Consider the following 18622-nt stretch of genomic DNA (forward strand, 5'->3'; position numbering starts at 1 on the left):
AATCTAACCCTGTATTATTTATACTGAAAAAGTCAACTTCTGTTAGCACCACATGACTGAATATAATTCAAAAACTTCTTTCAGTGTGACCTTTTGGGGTTTTTTTTAAATTATGTTAAAACCCTTCATGTAACCACATCACGGTTACCACGTTGCTGTGTGAAGACAGGAAGCAGACCATTCAGCACACTAACAACATAGGTCAGACTTGCTGTAACACACAGTATCCAGCAACAAGCAAGCTAGTCTCTCTTTCAGAAGCCTAGTATTTTGGTTCCTCTTCTCAGAATGACCTACATTAATTTTGTAAAAAGTAAAAACGGATGACCAAAGAGGGCTTCTCCTTTACAGGAAGTTTTGAGTGGTCTTAAGTTTGATTTAACACCAAGTCAGAACAAGTCATGGGTTTTAAAGGATTCCTCTAAATCAGGAACTTGTAGGTCTCTTGTATCATGGTAGAGACAGACTGTCAGAATAGGCCCAGCAAACTATTATTTCAAGTGCCTTAAATAAAGTTCCTTTTGAATTCTGACTTTTTTCTCAAATAAAGGCCATTTTGATTTAAACACATTCCAAACAAAAAATATTTTACTGACGTCTTTTCAGACTCAGATTTGGATTAAACTTTTAGCTATTGAGAGTTGCTAGCAGTTCATTTTAGAACATTAAAACTCTCAGGGACAAATAACTTTTTTTCAAGAACTATCTGAATGATACCAAAAAAAAGATACTAGAAAGCATTTTATTTTTTAACTTGAGATCACATTTAGGACTGCATGCCTCTCTCTAGATAACAGAAAAGCAAAATGATCAGCAAAGCTGACTCTTGCATACTTCTGTTGTGAAGACTGCAGCTTTATACAATATACCATAGCAGGAGTGTAGGCATGCTTAATATCATCCCAACAAGTATCAGAAAGGTAGCTTTGCTAGTATAAACATAAGTTTTCAAGTTACACCATCATTACTTTTATTTACATGCTATTTTAACATAATAAGTGTTAGAGGCCAGGTTGGATGGGGCTTTGGGAAAACTGGTCTAAAGGAAGGTGTCCCTTCCTGTGGCAGGAGGCTTGGAACTAAGTGATCTTAAGGTCCCTCCCAACCCAAACCATTCTATGATTCATTAACAAAGTCACAGCCAGACAATAACAGAAAATTGAATTTTTTTAAAGACTCAGCAACAGAGGAAATCCCAACTACAAACACCTAGCCAGAACCTAGGTTGCTGCTGTCACTCTTGTGCATTATGGCGAGTATTTCTGGATAAACTGTTAAAAGAGAACAGAAACTATTCTGAAAAGTAGGAACTGTTGCCACATTTTCATCTCCCTGCTCACAGTTCTTTTCTTAGTGCTACTCCCTCTGTACTTCAATCACACTTTGCCTCACAGCACACCCCTATTCTCATACCTGATACGGAGCAATTCGTGCTTTTGTCTCCCTCGCTGCTGCAGCTGCACCACCGTAAGTGGTCTTTCCAGGGTAGAATGGAGAATCCCCAAGCTGGCTTGTCTTGAAGACAGAAGTGCTTCCAAGTGACTACAGAAAGGTATTATGGTAAGCTGTTAGTAAAATGGCTACACATTCAAATGGATGAAAATTAACACTGTGCAGTACTTACAGGAGAGGGAGTTCCAAAAGCAGATAAATTGAATGCAGGTTTTTTAGAGCTAGCCGCAGGTTGCTGTGAGAGGGAATGAGACCTTTCAGCCTCCGCGGACCAGAGCAGTGGTGCTGAAGTATTTTTTGACACTGTGATATCTGCCAAAATGACACATGCTACATGTAAATTGCCTTGTGTACATGGAGAACTTTTAATATTAAAGATTATGCTAAATCCAGAGTCTTCAGTACAGAAAATAAGTCTTACAGAAGGAAAAAATTCCCCTAACACTAACTAACTGCTCCAGCACTCTAACTTTCAGATTTCTTCAAACAGATCAATTTCACATACAAGATGAAAACCAAGTATCAAGTCTGAACTTGAAATCTGTTCCTAGAACTGCAAATACACTACCTTTCAGGAATCTTTCAAAAGCATGTACAAGTTAATAGTATGCTTCCAATGCAGAGCATTTTCTTTTTTCTTCTTTCATGGTAAAATAAAATGGAACTGAGTAAGCACTGGTGCATTTATATTGATACAAAGTTTTTCCTATGCCAGTTGAGGGTTGGAGGCCATCACAGGTCAGAATTGCTCAACTTTTAAACCTGAAAAACCTCCTGAAGCCTGAACTAACAGCATTAATGACTTGTTTCCATGTATGTTTTATGGAGACACTCGAAAGTTCTGTATTACTAAATCCTGGCAACATCTACTCTGAATTGTAAAAGTATGTTCTGCAAAAAACTTGCTGAGCATGCCTCGATCCCTCTTTGTAAGGGGACCAGAAAAAGCGGAGAGCCTGCTGTTTGCCCTTCTCACAAGACAACATAGGTCCTCATCTACAATGCTATTTTTTTCTTTTTAACTTTTACATACAAAATACCACAAAAGAAACTGTATTATTGACAACTGATGCCTTCTACCTAGAAAAGCCAAAAAAGCAGCCCAAAACTTGTTCAGTCAGAACAGTTCCTTTATTGACTCCTGGTGAAAAATCACATTTCTCTTTGTCACCTTTTTAACCAGCTGTCAGATATTTCATGTCATTCTTCCTTGTAGGCATTCAACATGGATGCAAAGCTATAGTGAGTCATCTTCAGTTCCTACTATCCCAATTCAAAATTTACAGATAACTTAGCTAAAAGTGTGTTTACAAGCATTGACTCCATGTAACATCAGGGCCTCATAAAAATATTCACAAGCATAGTTGTATTAAAAAGGTGATAGGATTATATACTTATAAAATACAAAAATTAATTTTAATTCTAACATCTAAAGCTGACACTCACTTACTTTATTTACTAAGGTGATGCGGAATATTAAAGTACTTTGTGTTACCAAAAAAAAATCAGTTAGAGAACATGAAAGTTACCTTTATCAGATGCTCTAGAGGAGAAGCCACTGGTTGTTGAGATGTTATCATCATCATGCTGAGAGGTAGAATCTTTTATTTCTTTGACAAGCGACAGTCCAGGACTGCCAATGCCAAGTGAAGATGTAGAGGGCTGACAATGTGGTACTGTGGAATCCAACACGGTACAGTTCAAATGGCTCCGATGAAGAGACGGCCTTGTTAACACATCTGAGAAGTTCAATGAAGATCTACTCGTGGATGGTTCTAAACAAGAACAAGTATACAATTAGCCTTCCTATAGGCAAGCTCACTGAAGCCAAAACTTGTTTTCTATCAACAGTCATACTATTGCCAAGTTCTATGCACAAAAATAGAGAAGCCTAATTTAACTTCTTCTTCACCCAGCTAAGGTTTCATCTAACTGCCTGATTACAGCAGCAGCACTGCTTGCAATTCTCATGTCACATTAAGAAGTAGTTAATGACGAGGTTTTACAACACCAAATTCTAAGCCCATGCTCAAGTGCTCCAACACTGGGTCTTTCACTAAATCCAACATACAAATTCCTTCTTCTGCACATAAAGCTTACAATCAGCTTTCCAAAACTTGAGGTTATGTGGCAAGTTACAGGCAACTCTGCAGTTGTAAAAAAGAATATTTAACATGAAAGTGTGTATTCGCAGAGATTTGTTGAGATTTTGTTTATTGTGGGGTCACCATCCCCCGTTCCAAATTCATAACAGGTTATGCTACAAGCAAAACATTATCTCCTATCAGTCAAGTTTTCAGATTTTGGCACAAAGGACAAGCAAGCTTCATGGCCTCAGTGGCATTTTCTTCTCGTGAACAAGAGGGTCTGTATACATTGCCAGAGTCCTGAAAAAGGTGGTCTGACAGCTCAACTTGATACACAAACAGAACAACCATTAATTGGTATCTTGCCAAATACCCATTTAAGTCCACAGTCTCTACTGGGAACATGATCTGGAGTCATCATCTTCTTGATAACTGCACCTAAGCTTAAACTAGCTAGTTCAGTTTCCATAACCAGAGCAGTACTAGTAATTAGCTCTCCAAAGCACTCATAGGTTTTTAGGACCATCTTGTTTGAGGTAAGGAAGGTGTTATCAGGCTGAAAGTTGGACAAGCAAAGGAATAGAGACTCTAGCACATTACTACCTCAGAGCTCAAGAAATAGGCTTTCTAAAATTATGAGTGCAATAATTTAAAAAACTCCACCTTATTATTAACTAAAGAAAGAAAAATTGCCCTACAGCATCCACAGGCTGCAACACAAGTTACTAAAAGTTCTAGGGTGTCCATCTGCTCCTGATTTTCTTCAAACTAGAAAGCTTGCTGTGCAGCTGTTCTCACTGAAAGGTCCTTTCATACTGTTCTTCAGGAAAGCCAGCACATGTTCCTCATTCATGAAGACCTCCTCTATTTCTTTATCCAGACTTACTAAAGCTACAGCCACACAGAAAGCAATACAGCTCCTTATTTACAACTAGATGACACTGGTGACAAAGGTATTTCCTCATTACTTTTTATACTGCCAACAGAAGCAACTAACTTTCCACATAGATGGTTATGTATGTGTGCTTAGATAAAACTTCTCTCCTTTTTTAAAATGAATTTCCACAAAAAAATCCTAGTTTAAGAGAAAATCATATGCACATTTACAGAGAACTACAGAGACAGATGTAAAACAGATCAATCTTTTACAGTACAGTGGAGCTGCAAACATCTTTTCCAAGGGTCTAAAGGTATTCAAAGACCCCATGCTATCAATGCCCACACCTTAATGTTACCAAGTATTTTAAAAAGAATGACGGCATAAACCAAGTTCCCCAGTTCTCCATAAAACTAACAAAGAACTTACTAAACTGACTAACAAGCCCAAGGGGAAGAAAAAAAAAAACATAAAAAAATCAGGACATGAAAAGGAATTTTCCTCTGGCACTCTAACATATGGTCTTTTGTTTTGAGGACAACAAAACAAATTAATGTTTTTATTACCCGAGGCAATTAGATAGAGTTTAATTCCAGACCTTCTAAAAAGAAAATGTAGCCCAGCACATTTGCAGGTGAGTATTATCAATATTTTGCACCTGGCTAATTGACTACCTTAAGTTTGCTGATGACTTCTAAGAGCTGTAGGACAACCTAGCAATTTACAACATTTACAATTTACAAAACAATTTACATTTACAAAACAACATTTACAATTTAGAGATAAGACAATTTCACAAACAGTTGTTGGGGTATTTTTGTGGTTTTGGTTTGGGTTTGGTTTTTTTTGTTTGAATGGGGTTTTTCTTGGGTTTGTTTTGTGAAGGGGCTTTTTGTTGGTTTTTATTTGTTTTGGAGTTTTTTTGTGTGGTTGGCTTTGTGGGTTTTTTGAAATTCTGTCAAAATGCTTCTTTCAGTTTTCCCTGAAAATTTAGATTCAAAACGAGAAATCTGTGAATAAATACAGATGGCCAGAGTACTAAATGATTTTTCACATACCTTCTAAATTAATTCTTGCTGCTTCAGGCGTGACTCTCCCATCAATCACTATGGTATCTTCATTTGCATAATCATGGTGATAGTTTACTGGATTTTCTTCCCGATTTGTAGATTCATTTGTATCTACACAATCATCTTCACTTTTATTGAAATACTTCTGTAGCCATCCTGGTACAATGTTTTTCATTGATTCTGTCACTCTGCTAATTATTCCCTGCTTGAAAGAAAAAAAGCACTTGTTAATGACAGAAAAGTGAGTCAACAGCATACACTGGGATGCAACCTTGTGCAGACCCTGAAGACAGACATTAGATAGGAAATGCTCAGGACAAGGATAAGAGGGGTTGGACTCTTGACGTAGGATGTCTCTGTTTCTGAGACACGCATGACAAAACTTGATCCAACACTGACTGAGTACTAACCTATCAGTTTTTGCACTTCCCAGTGACCTTGGTAATGTTAAAAATTCTGAAATTTCAGACCAAGCTCATCAGAGGAAGTTAAAAAGTCATCTGGAAATTCTATTTCTACATAACTTCTAATGTATGTACTTTTTTTTTTAGGACCTCCCTCGGTGTCTTCACTTGAAAAACAACAAAAACCAGAAGCTCAGCAGTTATCAATAGTGACAGTGATGATCGTAACAGCTGCAAAAATCAGTGCTCTTAAATATTTCTTATTTTTTGAATTCCAAACTGTAGTAACAATGCATATCAGAAAACCCCACCATTACGCTCTGAACAATCAGGATATCTTGAAAGAAGTCCTGGAAAAAACAGCTATTGATGAATACCAGATGTCTCACTGCAGTACTGTTAAATAGATCCATTTTGATCAAATTTCATTTCACAGTATGTTAAAAGTTTTCATCTCCAAAACCATAATATTCTGCAATTACTGAACACATAAAACTCATTTCCAATTTGGCAATTACCAACTATTTGCAATGCTTATATCCTCCATATGAGAAAATATTTGTTTATCATTTTGTTTTAAGAAGTCACTCCCCATCATGCCCACAAAACTTCAGCACACCTTCCTGCCATACCTCAACCCTGCACAGCAGATGGCTTACACCATGGAGCTCGCTCCTTCCCTCTCAATCTGACACTCACTACAGCCACAGAACCAGCTGCTAAACTCTGCAAGCAAATGTGAAAGCTAACTCAGCAATTTCAGCACTTTGGAAACTGAAGAGTAGAAACAGATTTTTGTAAACTCCACTGTCAGTTGCTAACACACATACCAAAGGCTCCAGCAAGGTATTCTGATGTTTTTCTGGGTTGAGGCAACAAAATTTTCGAGTAAAATTTTTTCAGGTGTAGAAAATCAAGAGTATTCTTAGAACATGTAATAGTTACAGTTTAGCTAACGATTGTGAAACAAGAACTCTGATGTATTCAAATTTCTTTAAAAATCTAGCACAAAAAAAGAAGTCCGTATAACTTCTTCAAATTTTTCATATGCAATATGCAAACACCAACTTACAGGAGTTATAAAACAAATTAGATATCACTCAGTCTGGAGCTAAGAGAGGGATGAGGAAAGAGGACAAAGAGAACGTAAAAAACAAAAAGCCCTTTTCACAGAAAGAAAATAGTCTTATTTTACAATTTTGAAATGCTTCATAATGATCTGTAATTTAATCTTGTACTTTAATCTTGCAGCCAGGATAAATATCCAGGGACAGTTTAAACCAGACAGAATACAACATAATAAACACATCCATCGTAATAGCCACACTAAGATGGACACAAGCATGGCACGCTCAAGATGTTGCTGCTATTCTACATAAATACTGAACCTCAGCTTTTCAACAAGAGCTACAAACTGCATGCAACACCAGAGATCACTAACACACTTCGGTACACGGTATCAGCAAAGAGGCAATCCCTACTTTACCTCCAGGCTCTTATTTCCACCTTTCCCTGTGACAAACAGTCCACCTTTTGGGGGAGCAAATATCTTGCTGCTATGAACAAAAGCATATTCGGAGCTCACAGGCATTAAAGTTTGCCAAAACGAGCAAATGGTCAGGACAGAAACTGAATCCAAGGCAATGCCCTTTCCATAAAGCTAAGTACTACTGCATTCAGTATTGCTGGAGAGTTTTCCTATCAGAGAATCTGTATTATTTTAGGCCTGTGTGGTTCTGTTGCTGAGGAAATCCTCCCAGGACTGAAAGCTATCAGAGACTCACAATGGAAGAAGTTGTAGGCATCCAAAAGAGTAAACACCCAGCCATTAGTAATCCAAATGAGTAACTGGAGGATCTAGCTAGACTAATAATTAACCAAGATGACATTTTACCATCAATATCTAAAACCTGACTGGTTTGACCCTTTCTTGCATACAAGCAGCCTTGCTAGCATTCTCTGCATCATCTGGACTTCAAGACTAAGCTGGGTAACACATGGTAACCTCCCAACCCTATTCAGGAGCTGCAACTAAATCAGCACAGCCTTCCCATAGCGTGTACTAATAGTCTGCTCCATCTGGCTTAGGCACAGTAGAAGACAACCACAGTTTTATGCTCCACAATACTGCTGGCTTAGTGACAAAGCAAAACACATGGAAATACACCTCCATTTGCTATCTGCAAAATGAAAATATTCATTAAAGGCACTGTGAAAGAACTATTATGAATCATCACAGACCTTAATATAAGAACCCATCTGCCCGCTTAAAGTAAGCCACACATCCCAGGTATGCCCATTCACACACACACACACCACAAAAAAAGAAAAGCTGAAAGCCAACCCATAAAGCACCATGGCTGCATCCCTGTTCCAGTCAGACAGCTGAGGTACCAATGACCAGCTACACTTCTAAAAATGCACACTCCATAGTCTTGCCAGGACATTTCAGCAAAATGTCATGCCTTACGCTGTAATTAATGCTGGCATTTAATCTTAACATAACTTTTAGTTTTCTTATTCTTCAACTTCAGCACATTGAACACTTTCTCCCTGCACATGTAATACAAGCTCGTCCTGTCAGGAGCAGAGCACTTCCTCTGCTTCTCCTGTGCCACCAGCCCTGTATTTTGTTCATCCCAGGTTCCCTGGTGCTATTATCTCCCCATACAGGCATCATTAATCCATCTAATAGGCTGACAGGGATACCACACATCTCATTCCTGCCATGAGATCTTCAGAGGTGAGATACAAAAGATGTGCCACAAGGCAACTCTAGCAGGCCTATTCCCCCAGCAAAGTCTGAATGGAATGCTCAGATCCCAAACTCCTCATGCCACAATCATGTGTCCGTCCCTTCCTAAACACCTTTATTCACTACAGCTCCACCAAACAAAACACTGCATAAAACCACTTCTAGTTCCCAACACCACATTGGGAGTGGAGGAAGCAGCACTGGCACACAGCTTGAACACTCATGCCTGCTTATTTCTACAGGCCTCAAAGCCACCAAACCTAGTATCATGAAAGGGCAGAAGATGCCAAGGGGCAATCCCAACAGCGTGTAGCAGCATTTTAGTCAGTCAATGTGTTTTAGTCCTTAACTGACTGATTTCAGCAGCTTGAGAGCTGCCGTCAGTACCAACAGTTGTCTGCTCATCTTAAATGCACTCACACTCTATGCTTATCCTAAAATATCAGCAAAAACGCAGAATAAACATTTTAAAATCCACTGCAAAAATCCAGTAGCTTAGGAATAGATATTTACAATAGTTTTACAAGTTCTGTGCATCACCCGAGGTATCTGCTGCTCTGCCAGATATATCCAAGTCTATGCATACAAACATTACAGCAACTCATACAATTACAGCTACTCAAGGCATAATAATACTTTGAGATGCAACTCTAGGCAAATGTTATGTAGTTAGAAAATTACTAAACAGTAAGCAAACAGCTATTTAAAATACCATTTCTTCAAAGGATTTCTGTAAAGAAAGAAAAGTAGGCTATGGTCACAGCTCAACTTCCAAATTTAAAACCAGGCTATTTCTCTGCCCAAAATATTTATGGAATGGGACAGTTTTCCCAGTTCATAAGGGTTTTTTCACAAAATACAGGGAGGAACACTCAGCAAAGACACACTACTGGAAAATTTAATTTTGTAACTGAGTTGACTTCAGTCTGACAGGCTTAAGCAAATCCCACTGAACAGCACAGGTTATATACTAACATCAATTTGTCAGAGATGTAAAATACACAACTGGATAAAAAAGTTTCCACTTGACTGTATGCACACCTCTGAAAAGCATCAAGTTTTTACCTGCAGGCCTCTCAGAGATTTTTTTGCTTCCTATTTCAGAGTTCAAGCTATTAAAACATATAAATCAGTAAATCTTCAAAAAGAATACCTGCACCTAATGGTGAAGTTTGCTGAGCTAGATAACCACTTCCAACTGCTGTAAAGTGCCCTTCTCCATCCCCCATGTTTACCTCATGACAGCTCTGGTTAGTAGCAGGCTAGACTCCTTACCATGTGAATTCATTAATCTGGCAAAAAGTACATGTTTCTCTACTGGTCTAATGAGTTCAACTGGTTCAGTGGACCAGAAATGGCCCAAGAAAGGAAGCAAGATCTCAGGACAACCAGGACACAAAGAAGAAGAAACAAAACTCTTTCCTTTCAATCAACCTATGTCTACAGTGCCACGGAAGAGAGTGTCCCTTTCTGCTCTTCACCTCACCCTTTCCTTCTGCTGCCACTAGCACATACACAGACACCTGACAAACTGTATCGCTGCTCTATCAAATAGACCTTGCCAAATATTCATCTGTAGGCTGTGACAGTGAGAATAGTGAATACAACCCTTCAGGAGCATCAGGTCACTGGTCCAGCTCACCATGAAACTGCATGGATGCTGACACAAAGGCAAGAATAAAGATGGGAACATGACTTGCTTGTCTCTTGCAGCAGCAGATACTCAGACTGGCTTAAACCAACTCTGCTTTTGCTATTTAGGGAGTGGTTTCAATTTGGATGTAGGACAGCAGTTTGATATTTCATTTAGAAAAAGTGATAATAAAACTTATGATTTAATATGAACAATATGTTACAAGAATGTAATTAATTATGTAACATTTGAAAAACAACAATTTTATTTACAGCAACTGGACTAGTTCAGATTTATTTCTAAAAATCATGAAGGGATTACAATTCCAGAGGCCAGAGTATTTACTTATTGCCTGAAGGGAGCCTTATTTTCCTGAGTCTAGTTGGCTTTAGAAAAAACATCCCAGGGAAATTCAGGTGCTGTTTTACATTTTGGCACTGCTTTCACATCTGTCTCCATCATTATCACTTTGATCTGGGTGCAAAAAGCCAGCACATGAGTTGACAGATAAATGAGTGTTTACTCCACCAGGTGAAATCCTTGTGATGCTGAATGGTTTTACCTGAAGCTTTGTCCACACCTTGTCAACATTACAATGCAGAGCATGAAGTACAAGTATCCTTTCTTCCTTCCTTTTAGGAAGAACTACATTAGACTCTAGTTAATCATCATCAGTGATAGGTACTGCAAATCAGCATACACACAGTGCTACACTTTGAAACAGAAACCTGCATTAAAACAAAACAAAACAATCCGAGAGTAAGGAGACTGCTTTCAGTTACAACTTTGGGAGTAGCTTTAAAAGAGCTCATTCTTAATCTAAGAAAGGACTCTAAGCACAGATATTATTTAACTGAAAGACTTCTATGCATTTATGCAGTGTGCCTGCAGCTAAGTTTCATAGACAGTATGTAGAATTAAATTAAATTAAATGCTCCTTTTCTTGTAAGGGAACACTATAGTCTAAGATGATTATTTTTAGTTAAAAAAATAACTAAACCAACATGGCATCAGGATAACAAATTGATATAACCACATGGACAAGTTCAAAGTTTTCAGAACTAAGAATGATAAAGAACTACATTTTCCATAGCACCAGGTGGTCTTTACATGGCCATTAGTACTAATTATCAGATTTGGCAAAGTATAGGAACATTTATTTTGTATTTAGGATTTAAATATATAGTTTAAGCATTATTTATAAGTATTCTCTATACAGCAAGACCAAATTCATTGCAATATTTCAACATCACCAAACATAACTGATAACAGAAAAGGCAATCTTCCTTCTTTCTGCATATACAGTAAATTAGATTTATGGACACAAAATCTTTCAAGGTATTATACTCTGTACTACTAATTTGCTACCTTCTATAACATACTAGACTCCCAGCAATAAATTTATCATTTTCAGTGCCACTTCTCCTAAAAGCATTCACAAACAAACGTGGTTATCTATGGCACATAGTAGGAAGGACATGTTATGTACATAAAATACAAGCAAGAGCAGGCAGAATTCTGCAACAACTCCTGAAGCAATGGCTAAATGCCATTCAAGGACAACTCAGAACTTGCTAGTGTCCATCCCCATGCCTAATGCTTTCTAGTGCAGACAAGGCTTCAGAGATAACTTGAAGCTTATTTCACAGAATGAAGTACCTACAAAATTTCTTTGCTGCCACTGTGGAGTGGCACTCCAAAGTAAATCACAGTCTTCAAACAAGATTTGAATTAAATTTTCAAATTAAGTGTGGTGCTAGCAAAAGAGAGCAAGGTACTCTCATGCTCCCTCTGAAATCTTCTCTATGCATACTTATCTACAAACTGAGCTAACACTATAATGTGCTAGTGGGTTTGCTTTACAATAAGTCAATCCTGCTGCACACTTAATGTTACCTACCTCACAATCTTAAAATGAATACAGTTAAAATGAAGATACCAAAGAACCATCTTAAGTTACTCTGTGCTCATCTTTTACCAAAACTTAAAAGGCTTGCAGACATTTAGACACAGACATTGCCTAGAAATTAAACCTCATAATTCATCTAAACCAGAAGACCCATCAATTACTTCAAATAGGACACATTTAATCTTGCTGCATACACTTCCTGACTAGATTTTAAAATGTAAGAATCTGTGCCTAGTAGAAACTACAACAATGACTCTTGGACACAGCTGCTTTAGCTGCTATTGTTATATTCTTTCACAATTTCAGTTAATATTCTGCAACTGTAAAGCCAAGGTGGGGTCACCTCAGCTGCAGGGCAGTAATCTTCAGTCATAAGCTGCAGTAGTGTCATTCTGGCCTTTGAACACACTACTAGTTTTTCATCTCCAATTTAATATTTTGTTATCATAAATATTAAACTGCCTTACTAGATCTGTAATCCAGTCTCAAAGAAAACATCATTTGAACAATTTAACTCTTTGCTGGGTCAACTTTAGTCTTGGATGTCACTGGAGCTTGAGCTTTAATAGGAAAGGAGACATAAGACTCATCTGCTTCAAAAAGCACACTTTGATTAAAATACAATCATAACTAAAGGTAAAGTCTGAGAGCTTCAAGCCCACCCACAGAACTCTTTCCAACAGCAGGGCTATGGAAACAACAAGAAACTACCTCAGCAAGGAACAGCAATATTTTCTACTGGTACAGGTACTCACAAACTAGCGTGTGCTAAACCTGCAACTGTAGGGCTTCAGTGCATATTGGTGTCCATGCATCTGTGGACACCATGTACATGGTGGACATATGGATGTCCACGTCCACTTTTTCCCAGCAAAGGTGAACAGAAAGATTAACATATGCTTACTTTAAAAAAACTGGTGGTCACAAATATGTCAAACAAAAGGCACAGTAATTAAATGCAACATGCAATTTGTGAGTTGCAGAAACCCAAAGGAACTCCCTCCCCTGAGAAATATTCGTACTGCTGCCCCAATATGAATGCTTTAGTTCTTTTGCATTTTTTAGACAAACGGAAGAAAAAAAAATGTCTGTTCTTGTCAAAAGAAGGGGGATGTATTTCTAAACTCGCCAACAAAAACAAAGTAAAGCAAATCTCATGATTAAGGAAGGATCTTTCAATTAGTATTTTCTTAAGAGTAATCTAGAAAACCACAATGACAAATACTGTATCAGCAAGATCCAAAACTACTTATACTACAGGCAAAGCCAACCTAGCTCATTCTTCCTTACCTTCATTCAATTTTAAAATGTCCAAGACAAATACTGTATCAGCAAGATCCAAAACTACTTATACTACAGGCAAAGCCAACCTAGCTCGTTCTTCCTTACCTTCATTCAATTTTAAAATGGTGCAAGTGGCTTTATGGGGTTCACAAAGTACTGACTCTGCCCCTTCCACTAACAATGGGACTACAATGATCTCCCAAAGATACCGACAAAGGCAGCGATAAGTAACTGTTAGTAACATTACCTTCAAGTGGCTCAATTATTGGCAAAATTAGTGTCACTTTGGCTTAAAAGCTGTATTTATATTGTACCTCAAATTAGACAATCTTAATAGCCAGATAAGACCTGTTTAGGCATTAGGAGAAAAAGCAGTACTATGAACAAAAATAAAATGAAACATGGAATGTAGTGGCAAGAAGGGAAGATACCTGGCATGAGAGGGGGGGAAGAAAGAAACAGCTTCAAATTTAGGGCTGCTGTATATGAAACTGTGGAGATAAGTAATTTAATACCACAAAATGTAATCATAATAATAATAGTGATAATGACAATAATGATATCTGCCTAATGGCTAGAATTCTTCATTCAAAAATGTTGCAGGTATTCAATAATTCTTCAGTACCAAAGATGTACATTGTACGCTACAAAAAGCAGAGGAGAGTTTTATTACATTGTCTTAGCAGTACATCTCAAGAAACATGTACTGAAGGACATTTACTCCTCCTTTCTCATGCTTTTTTAGATATTCTAAATATCTAGGTATTTAGATTCTACGTATTGTAGATGCACAGTAACTACACAATACTGGACTGATTACACAGAACATCAAAAGATAGCAAAAAACCCACAGAGTTTTTGCAATTTAACAGCACAAAAATGGAAAAGCATACCACGATACTAAAAAAAAAAAAAAAGGAACACATTTACAAATCTGGCAACAGCAGCCCTAGAGAAAAGCATCTTAGCTATTCTCTTCTTGACAGCAACCTTTCAATTTATGTAGATAAAATGCAACAGTGGAGGCATTATTTTGTCCCTCAAAAAGCAGCACAGCCCTGAAGACAGAATTAAAGGATGAACCAATGAAAGGATTACCAACCTAGAGAAATGCTGACATTCAGGTTGAAACCATGTCTGTGTGGTCCAACCACAACACTGACAGAACCGCATACACATAGAGGCTGCATGGCATCCAAAGGTCACCTACTCCAACCTCCTGCTCAGAGAAGAGCAAAGAGCAGCAGGTTGCCTGTGGCTGTATCCACCTGGGTTTTGACCACTTCCAGGGATGGAAGCCATTCTGGACAGCTCTTACAACATGTTAGCTATCCTCACAGTTAAGATTTTTCCTAGTATGAAATTAGAATTTCCCTTTTTTGCAACTGGAGTGCCAATGTTCTGTTTCTATAAACCTCCCAGAAATGTCCTGCTCCACCTTCTCTATACCATCATTAGGTATTTGCTCTTAAGAACACACCTATCTGCCATCAATTTTGTCACCCTCCACTAGACTTGCTCCAATATGTCAATTTTTTTTTTTTTTTTTAACTGGTGAGGCAAAGTTGGACACAACACTACAAATGCAATCTTGGAAGTGTTGCATAAAGGGGAAATACCACCTCCCTTGACACCCTTCCCACAATATTACTAATACTCTCCAGTATGCAGTTGACCACCTTCAGCTCAAGGACATGCCTCTGACTCAGATTCAAGTTGCTGTCCAACTGGTACCTGGGGTTGTTTTGTCCCAGATGAAGAACTTCTGTTTGTTATGAGGAACCTTAGGAGGTTCCTGGCAGCCCATTCCAGTGAAGGGCCCCAATGGCAACCCTCCCATTCAGCATTATGAGGCTGACATTCTCTCAGGCTTGGTATCATCTGGGAACCTGCTGAGGATGCACACCATTCCTCTGTCCCAGGTAGACATAAAGACATAAAATAGTATCAGCCCCAGTATCAACCCCTGAGGGGTGCTATTAGCAACCAGCTGCCACTGGAACATTGTACTGCTTGCTGATCATAACCCTTTGAGGTCAATGGTCCTGTTAATTCCCCAGACACTTTACCATACAACTGACAACCCCATAATTCACCAGTTGGACTACAGGGATAACAACAAGACGACGTTGAGACTCTTGCTAAAGTCCAGGTAAGCAACATCCACTGCCTGCCCCGTGTCCACTGAGCCGATCATCCCAATGTTATGACTTTGTTACACGATGCTATGGTAGCATGCATCTGCCCTGATCTGAAATAGCTCTGCTCAAACCTTTTCAAGCAAGCCAAATAGATTTTGAACTCTGTCCACTTGCAGTGCTTAGAATCAGCAGCAGCTCAGTTCCTTCATGGCAGGGGAGCAAGAACCGGTTTTAATTACTGACTGACGGAATAAATAACTCAGAGGAAGTGATGTGCTGCCAGCAACCAAAGGCAATTTGCAGTGTCCCAGCTAACACAGTCAATTATTTCATCTGCTTTTTTCTTCTAAGACACCACTCACTAATATTGCTTTTCTCCAATACTTCACTGCCTCCGAGGCTGTCATGACAACACTTTGAAAGACAAAACCCAGAATGTTAATAAAATGCTATAGCATCATGATCTACAATTCATCTTACAACTGACAGTACTGTTAGCCTAAATAAGAGAAAACTGACAACTTATCACAGTTTAGAAAGTTCTTCCCAACCAGGATACATTTTTGTTTACAGTAGCAGGAGAAAGCCTAGTACCACATTTAAACATGTTTCACTAATACAATTTGATATTGCTGAGACAGTGACAAATCCTGATGTTAACTCCTATCCTATTATTTTAAAATAAATCTTTAAATACACATTTAACTTTTCTTCAACTCTACTCATACTCTTTGTGCAAACTTACTGCTAAACCGAAACAAGAAGAGGGATGCATACAAATATAAATACACCACCTAAGCAGGCTTCAAGGTGCAATCCTACTGATAGGAGTTAAACCAATATAATTATACTTACAAAGGTCTCTATGAACATTAACATTTTTCTTAAATTAGTATTTTCCTGCTTTGGTTTTATGAAACGCACATTACTCAATATAATACGCATTAGCATGAGAGTTTCAAAATTTCCTCCCAAAATAAACCTGGTTTTATAAGATTCTTTCTGCCCACTGCCTGCAGTCACTGCCCACCACAAAAACCCCATGCACCTATCAAATAGTTTACAACTGTTCCACCTTTAAAACAGTGGCAGACAATAACGTCATGAGCTAGGTACTGCTGCATATAGTTTAAGTGCCCAATCCTGCAGGTATTCTGCCTGGGAAGAATCCTAACATGATGTGTCAAGTGATTTTGTGAAACTCTCCAATCCAGAGGGGCTTTCATGACCAGGACAATGTGCCTTTCGATAGCCTTTTGGTCCCCTCTTTCTGGTAATATCCTAACTATTTAATCACAAGACTAACTACAAACATGCAGAAACTTAACGCTAGTTTCATCAAGGAAAAGATTTTTCGACTATTTTCTTGTATATCAGTGTAGCACATCTATGTTATAAATATGCACTGGCACGTACACATGTAAGAAAAAACACAAACATATTGTTCCCCAACAGAAATTTCAATCTACAAATATTATCTCTAATATAAAACAGCTCTAAGCTGAAACTCAGCATAAACCTACAGGTTTAAGGGAAGGTTATCCAGACTCTTCAGATAACTGGTTATTTCTCATGCTTAAATATGCTTATATGACTTTGAAAGTACAGAAGAAACAAAGTTCTCTGACACATTCATTGAAATGGTTACTTATTAAATAAAAAGAAAAAATCAACACAATTACTTTGGTCTCTTCTCCTATAAGTGACATTTAGAATCTCTGAAATTTCTGCATCACCTGGATGAGAACAGAATTATTTCAGGCTAAGCCAGTACACTTGCACCCACAAAAGCCTAAGGCTAAACATACAACTAACAGCAAGGACATGCGGATCCTATAAACTGTTTAATAAGTCAACAGGGTGAACACTCATCCCTTTAACACATCCACACTTGTAATTCTAATCATCAGTCTACCTAAGTGACTGGGACAAACCAGCCTTTAGAAGCACTGGGGCAACATCCGGAAGATGAAACACAGATGTTTGACACAACAGCTCCCTCACTTGCATGTGCTTAGCTCTCAAGTCGTAATTTTAACCCAAGCACCTAAGCTCCTTACAACAGTAGAGGAGGCTGGATATTCCAGGATGAGATGGCCAAGTAAATAGGTAGCATGCTAAGCGTGGTGTAATCTAAAGTCAACGCCTTCATTGTGGAGCTGTCAGTATTTTGCTACTAGGGAAGCACAGTCAGTGGGGACACACACACACACCTTAGTGCTACTCCCAGAATGCCCAGTATAGAGATAAAAGAGGCTCTTTTCTTTCTGATGATTCCCACCCCACCAAGCCCCATGGTGGGTGAGCCTATGCCAGTTTTAGTCAGCAGTGCTGCTACTATTTGTTTAATACTGTAACTGCTGACAGTGCACTTTTTATAAGGCAGGGTGATAGCTCAGGAGGGGAAATACTACAGTTTAGTTCCTTCACTGGTGAAGGAATCTGTACCCATACCTCCATCTTCCAGACCACACAAGCTGCAAATCAATCTTCTCTTCCAGCTGGTGTCTGCTGTCCTCTCCTATTCGAGGCCGGTTTAAAAAAAGGCTCAATTTAAAAAAAACCAAAACCCACACACAAACATAGTGAAGCATGGCTTTAAAGTTTAATGATCAGGCACTTGTGGAGAAAAGGGCAGGAAATACTAGGCTTTGTGTGTGTGCTCCACGGAACATCTAACAGAACTAATAACTTCTGAAATCAAGGGTCAGAGCCTGCATGTCTCCAGTCTTTGAGGGCAGCGTCTTCTTCTACATTCTCTTTCTGGCTCAGTGAATCATGCATTCTTTTTCTGGATAGTAACACAGATTCAGTGAGAACTGAAGACTACAAACAGCTTGGCAACTGTGATATTTGCCCGGAAAGTGGAAGATGTAGGTTGCTCCCTCCAGGCAAAAAAGGAATCTGAAGCAGGGTCTACCGCATTCTGAAGAAATGCTTTAGCTGACAATCGTTTAAAAGCAGCAGTACCTTCTCTTCCAACTGTCTTCTAAAGCTGTCGCTGCACTTT

General features: G+C 38.5%; 1 protein-coding gene across 3 annotated transcripts in view; it reads right to left on the reverse strand.

Annotated features, from left to right (window-relative positions):
- NUP153 (nucleoporin 153) overlaps nucleotides 1-18622 on the reverse strand; it is a 45664-nt gene that overhangs the window by 24744 nt on the left and 2298 nt on the right. For 2 of the 3 annotated variants that reach the window (XM_030444059.1, XM_030469656.1), the window contains exons 2-5: nucleotides 5475-5691; nucleotides 2982-3227; nucleotides 1625-1764; nucleotides 1414-1542 (exon numbers count right to left, since the gene is read on the reverse strand). In XM_030444059.1, coding sequence (XP_030299919.1) covers nucleotides 1414-1542; nucleotides 1625-1764; nucleotides 2982-3227; nucleotides 5475-5691 — 732 coding nt within the window. The remainder of the gene's footprint in view (nucleotides 1-1413; nucleotides 1543-1624; nucleotides 1765-2981; nucleotides 3228-5474; nucleotides 5692-18622) is intronic. The other variant, XM_030444058.1, reaches the window with a different exon arrangement.

This window comes from Calypte anna, chromosome 2, assembly GCF_003957555.1.
Source record: "Calypte anna isolate BGI_N300 chromosome 2, bCalAnn1_v1.p, whole genome shotgun sequence".
Classification (NCBI taxonomy): domain Eukaryota; kingdom Metazoa; phylum Chordata; class Aves; order Apodiformes; family Trochilidae; genus Calypte; species Calypte anna.